Source organism: Dioscorea cayenensis, chromosome 5 (assembly GCF_009730915.1).
Source record: "Dioscorea cayenensis subsp. rotundata cultivar TDr96_F1 chromosome 5, TDr96_F1_v2_PseudoChromosome.rev07_lg8_w22 25.fasta, whole genome shotgun sequence".
Taxonomy (NCBI): domain Eukaryota; kingdom Viridiplantae; phylum Streptophyta; class Magnoliopsida; order Dioscoreales; family Dioscoreaceae; genus Dioscorea; species Dioscorea cayenensis.
In genome coordinates this window covers 3,034,040-3,040,874 of record NC_052475.1, presented here as the reverse complement: position 1 = coordinate 3,040,874, position 6,835 = coordinate 3,034,040, and the positions used below count along the sequence as shown (strand labels likewise).

Here is a 6,835-nt window from a genome sequence, read left to right as displayed (position 1 = left end):
CAAAGCAGCTGCCCGCAAGCCCTTTCAATCCCAGCATAACACACGCTACTGAAAGATGCAACGCTTAAAACGATCACCGCTTTTTCCACGATCGCAACGCCGCCGGATTTTGCCTCAGCCCACCCTTTATCCGTGATACCAAAGCAAACATCATAGCCGGAGATCGTCACCGTCGCGAGGACGACCCGGCATGCTCTTTTTCCAACCAAGCCTCGCTTGTATGGTACGTGGACACCATGTTCCCCGCAACATGTCCTTCTCAATGTCGACGCCGCAGTACAAGTTCGGCCCAGAGCTCGAATCACTCGCGCTAACCCATTTTTCGACGCTTTCGACGTGACGTCAACCTACGCCACCACCGCAACTGCGCGACGGTCGATTGTCTTGATTCTAAAAGTATTTTTGTTATACTTTGATGCATAGTGCGCCAACGCATAACCATCGCCAACAAGATTCCAGCTGCCACCCGACGTTTTTTCGCTCTTACGAATTTGAAGTCAAAATTCCGCTTTAATCGCACGATTAAGTACATCCTCGAAATGTTCATTGACTCGCCAAAATGTTGTCAAATATCCAACGACAAAGATTTTCAGCACGATCCGACGAGGAAGGGCAAGACATCCCGCACCGCCGTGGTCACCATGGGACGAATTCGGAGCACTCGCATCCAATTCCCCGCCAACACTTTAGTCAAATGAAAACATCAATACGTTAAGCTGAGAATATAATGTTTAAGTGATAATGACAATATTAAAACGTTAAATTAAATACTAAGCGCCATCAACAAATGTAAACAACTAGTACAAGATGTTAACCACTGACTTTTGATATATTTAAAACACCAATGAACCCAAACAACCTGAACAAATAAAAGAGAAGTGAACTTACAACGAGTAAAAACCTCGCTTTTCATTAGGATTCGACAAACGACACATCTTCTGCTCCCCAACAACAAGATCAACTACAAAGACATTTGAAGATGGAGTGCACGCTGACACATCCACTGAAGTCAACATCGCTTTCTATCGACAAACCGCTTTTATATCCATCCTGTGTGATAAACTTAACCCGACAAGAGAAACTTCGAGACCCCATCACTCACATATCTCACCAACACCAACTCCCAAGAAGTCCGAGTCGTGAACATTAGCACTCTTCCCTCCCCGCTGAATCTAGCAATACCACAAAAACTTCCATAATATATCGGGCTCGAAAACCAAATCAGACAAAACCAAATGAAATGTAAGAACAAAAATAAGACGTAAGAAGAAGAAGAAGTTAAAGAAGAAGACGTAAACAACAAAATGTTAATGATAGTGCAAACAAAAAGTGCATATATATATATCATCGGCGCTGGCGAAGATAAAAAGTGCATAGAGGTTAGACTAGACGGATATGATCATGGCTGTCTCCTCCATCCCAAGGGCAAAAAGGGAAATATATGTTACCGTCTGATGTAGACATATCGTCATCGCCGACATGAGTATCCGCTAAACGCCGCTTTTTATGTTTAAACGACATACATAGTGTTTAAAATAACGGTTACATGTTTAAATAAAGTCTATATCATGTACAATACGAAACCATTTAAATATAGTGATTTAACTGCTTAAAAATATATGTTATTGTTTAAATTGAATGCTTTTCAACGACATCAGCAATGAAGATGGGTGCACCTCCTCGGTCACTCGCTTAAACATTCTTTACGTATTTTCTTAAACACCGTTGTCATCTGTTAAAAGAGTAAATCGAGTATTGTTTAACTTTTCTATTGTTTACAATGACGCTCTTTTTGTTTCAAAAATGTTTTTACTAGGTCTGCTGCTTAAATTTCAAGTTCACATTCAAATAAGCTTTCGTTTCGCTTTTATTTATAAAACATTTACAACATTTACAACATTTACAACATTTACAACGCTCTTCTCGGGACTGACACCTCACGACTCGACTCGTGAGAACTCGAAAACAAGCTGTTCCAGACATCTCGAATGCTCACGTACGGGTGATAACATGCGCATCAACTTGAACCTCGCACAACGCATAACATTAAAAAGGTTAAACAAACACATTCATGAAAAATGTCTATTAATCAATGTGTCATGGTCGACTTTAGCTTAAGATCCTCATAGTTAAACACGTAACGTAATAGTTGTAGTAATCGACGTAAGGTTCTTAAACAGTAACAAAAAGTCTCAGTGATAAATATCAACTCGGCCTTAAAGGATGTTTCCTCGATCTCCCTCCTCTGAGAATCCTCCGCAATCACTGCAATGTTGAAAACTTTTCTTTCTTACCCAAGTCGAAACGCCCGCTTAATCGCTCGCCTGGCCATCCACCACTGAGAATCCTCCTCGCATTCGTGTAATTATTCGAGTATTTTGACTCGGGCGTGAAAAGATAGTTTAACTTGCTGCGTGATTACTACCGATCGATTCTCAAGATAGGAGGATCATGAGACATCCTTTCTCAGAGCAGAGTCGATCTTCGAACTTCGTCTCGACTCAGTCAATATCATACAGCTGGAAGCTGTATGACAAGGAGGAAGAGGAGGAGGAGGAGGAGGAGGATGATGAGGACGATCGAGGAGTGGTTGTCCATGGAAGGGTTCTTCCTTGTTATTTATGGTGTGAAGTCCACAAGCAGGCTGACTCTTCATATCCGAGAAAAAGTTAAACGACAAAGTGGACCGACATCGATCGATGACAACGAACGGGTGTTCGGATAGTTTAAGTCACGCGCATAAGAATTAATGCCGCCATTAATTTCTTCTCGCACGGATACCATAACCTTGTCACCCGCCACGCAGCCACCGCCAACAATTCGGATCAAACCAAAAAGATCACCGCTTTTACGCGAGACTTTAGAATTTACACGCTAATATGAATAGTTATACATGTAAAGATAAAGTTAAACTGAGACGACAATTATTAAACATATTGGTAATATATTTAAACAGATAATAACAAATAGTTAAACAAAGATTTAAAAATATACAAATAGATAACCATAAACGAGAAGAACTTTTACAACGAAATGAACTCGCTTTTCAAACGGAGACGACAATGGCACATGCTCTTTTCCTCGACAATAAAATCGACTACAAATCTCATTTCGAAGACTGGATCAGACTGACCAATCCGACGGAAATCAACTTCATTTTCTCGTTGGAGAAACCGATTTTATATATTTTGGGTATGATAAACTTCACGCAGACTACCACAAATGAGACGCCATAATAAACACTCATGGAACTGGGTCAAACCGATAGAACGATGCAGATTCTCACCAGACATTTAAAACCGCAGAATCAAGCTCGAACAACTCAAATGAGGAGAAATGAGGAGTAAACAAAAAGATGTAATGCAACTTCTAGGCATTGTATATCGAAAACCAAGCAGAAAACCCTTGAAAAAGTCGAATATGATGCTGATTTTGGCGCTTTTTTCCCACCATTTTTCAAGGCCAAAAATGGATTCTGCAACATACGAATCTCCCATTGAACTGAGAGGAAGTAAAAGTGAAGTTAAATACTAACGGTCATGTCTGAAAGTGTAAAAAGTAGGAAGGGTTTTTAGAAGTTTTGAAAAATTACTGAAGTAATGTGAATTTTCCCTTTTTTTTATTTTATATTTATTATATACATGAATTGAAGCCCCTTCTTCCCAAAGCAGTATGTAAGTTTGTGGAGCACGTGAAGCTTTATACTCATCCGCCTTAGCTTGGTGCTCCTGGGCATCGCGGATGTTCCCACCCGTGGAGATGCTCCAGGTGAGGGTGACTTTGCTCAGGGTATGTGGTAGTTCATGTGTATCAGGGTGTTCTGGCCAGCTATTTTAATTTTGGGTGTAATTTTCGTGTCTCCAGCTCTAATGGGTTAGTCTTGTTTTATTGTTGGTTTTATGACCACTAGATTGACGGTATCGCTCTTTTGTGGTTTATTCAAATTTTTTTTTAAATTGATTCTAATGAAAAAAATATAAATATTATAAATTGTTTTTGAAATAAATAATTATTTTTTATGTAAATCTCATGATTCAAGGCTTGGTTTTGTTGTAAACTTGGATATTGAGAGTCACTTTTATACCTTCTCTTCCTTGTTATTATTGTTTTTTGGGGGGTTTATGTATTTGTTCATACTAATTATATATCTTAGAAAAATGAAAATATAAAAATAAAGTTATGTTATCAAACTTTTTTTTAAGTACAAAATGTAATATTTTTAATTGTAAAAATATTCAATTTTTATTAATTTTTAATATAATCTGTCAACTTCATCCATCCAACAAGAGTTTTTATCCCTATATTTAAAAAATTACTTAAATTTTTTTTTATAAATTCATATTGATTATATCCCTCATCTAAAAGATAATTTCAAAATGCAAAATTATCATTTATTCTCTTCACTTCATCTATCCTCAATTTACACCATCATAATAAACAAAATATAGACAAATCATGAATTAGAACATTCAATCTTTAATTTTTTTTTTATAAAAAAATGAGACAGAAACTCTTTTATTGTGGTGCAAGCCCCCACTCAGGCAATACCGCTCTGCCATGAACGTTTGTAACATATATATATATTTATATATTCTTTACAAAAATATATTATAGGAATCACCCAATCACCCATTTTTACTAGATATATGTAGCCAATTTTCTCAAACATATATATACAAATAATCCTATTCATTCTTTAATCCTGTCAAGTAATTTCACAAGAAAGTAACAAAGAAAGAAACAAAAAATCCATAAATACATAACAAAGTATGAAATTAAGAAAGAAATAGAAAAGAATTTTTTTTTTTTTTTAAAAAAAACATCAATTAGTCAAAGCAGAAAAACCACCACCTCTCATCATCTGCTTAAACTCCTTAAAATTCACCATCCCATCTCCATCAACATCCACTTTCCTTATCATCCTCCTGCAATCCTCCACAGTCCTGCCTTGCTTCAACCCAAGTGATGCCAAAACAGACCTCAACTCCTCCTCAGTGATAAAACCATCACCATTTTGATCAAACACGTTGAATGCCTCTCTCATGTCCTCCTCTTCATCCCTCTTCATGATCATCCATGATGCTCTTGTACAATGTGGTGAACTCATCAAGGTCTACACAGCCGTCGCCATTGACGTCAATCTTGTCGATCATGGCAGCGAGGTCGGTCTCGGGGGATGTCAATGCCGAGCTTGCAGAGGGAGTGGTTTAGCTCTTTTTTGGAAATGCAGCCGTCACCGTTATGGTCGAACATTTGGAAGACACGCCGGAGCTCTGATGAGTCCATTGTTGGAGACCAATGTAGTTATTATGATTGAATGAATGAAAGATGAGTTATTGATATGAGAATATTGTAGTTCTTTTTGTTTCTTTGTTTTGGTTTGTTAGTTTGAGAGGGAAGGAGAAGAAGAGGAAGGAAAAAAGGAAGGAAGGAAGGTGGTTAAGGAAAGGTTGGAGGGATGCATGGAATTGAAGGATAAAAGAGAAGGGTGGAGGGGAGGGTTTGGTGGTTGTGGCTGTTTTTGTTGTTTCTATTCTTGATTCTTTGTCTGTCTGTATGTATATTTATATATATTTAGCAAAAGATTTATCCAAAGTTCACCTTTCTTTTCTAGACTCACCATCCGTGCATTGGGGTAGCTATATATGTATGCTATTTCCTCCATGCTCAAAGATGGAGGATTTGAATTTTACTCGGTGTTCTTTTCTTGTTCATTTGGACAAATTACTAATATTATGTGTTGAAAATTTGTATACATTTTTATGATATTATGTGCGAATCAATAACATTTTGAAATAGATTATAAATCACCGCCTTTAAGAGTTTGTCGAGAGACAAACAAGTACAAATGTGCATCAATTATGGTGACTTGTTAACCCTCTAAAAATTTATCAACTTGGTTAAATATAATATGGGACAATTAAAATCCACCACTTGTATTTTGAAAATTTATAGAAATTATACTGAACTAATAAATTTCCCTCTGCTATGTAACTACGAAAAGAGAGGATTACAACTCTTGTAACCAGAAACCATTTAAACAGTACCATAAATAGAATCCGGGCTCAGAAATAATAGATGAACAATACAAATATAATACCACTAGTATAGGTTTTAAACTTACTACTATGTGATTTTGCGATAATCCATTACATGGCACAGCGGTTAGTGATTTCAAATAAGTTTTTTATATGAAGAAATTATTTATCAAAATATTGAATAATTCTATATTATCTTTATCTATTCTTTAAAATAGAGAATTTGGTTATGTATCTCTCGAGAATGATATTAATTTTTTATATTTAAAAAAAATCAAAATTTTAATTACTATTATCTCTTTAATTATTTTTGGAAAAAAATAATTTATATTTTTAATAAAATGTAATAATTAGTTTTTATCTATAGAATAAATAAAAGTATTTTGTAAATGTATATAAACAAATATAATCTTCTAAGCCACTGCAACAATATAAAAGTATTTTTGTAAATGTATATAAGCAAATATGACCTTCTAAGCCACTGCAACAATGATGTAGTAATTAAAAGCACTTAACTCCTCATACGTGAGAGTTGAGGAAGCCAAGAAAATAAAATATGTGTATTTTTAAATGGCTTCTATGTTATCAATATATATATATACATATATATAAATTTTTCTGGTTATATGTTATTCTCTCCATTTTCATATTAACAACTACATTTGATTCAAATTGCTTATCAGTTTTTAAAAATTCAACGAGCATTAATTATGTTTTTTTCAATTTTTGTCCAAAAACAAGTGTGCATTAATGAGAGTAAATAACTCTACTAATATTTTAGGACTATTAACGACAAT

At 35.6% G+C, this 6,835-nt stretch overlaps 1 protein-coding gene across 1 annotated transcript; it reads right to left on the bottom strand.

The window, feature by feature from the left end:
* Positions 1 to 4,822: 4,822 nt before the first annotated feature.
* On the bottom strand, positions 4,823 to 5,297 carry LOC120260820 (calmodulin-like protein 3). Its single transcript, XM_039268390.1, is given in 3 exon segments — positions 4,823 to 5,080; positions 5,082 to 5,174; positions 5,176 to 5,297. Coding segments are annotated over 3 exon segments (462 nt in total). The 5' UTR covers positions 5,287 to 5,297.
* Positions 5,298 to 6,835: the final 1,538 nt, after the last annotated feature.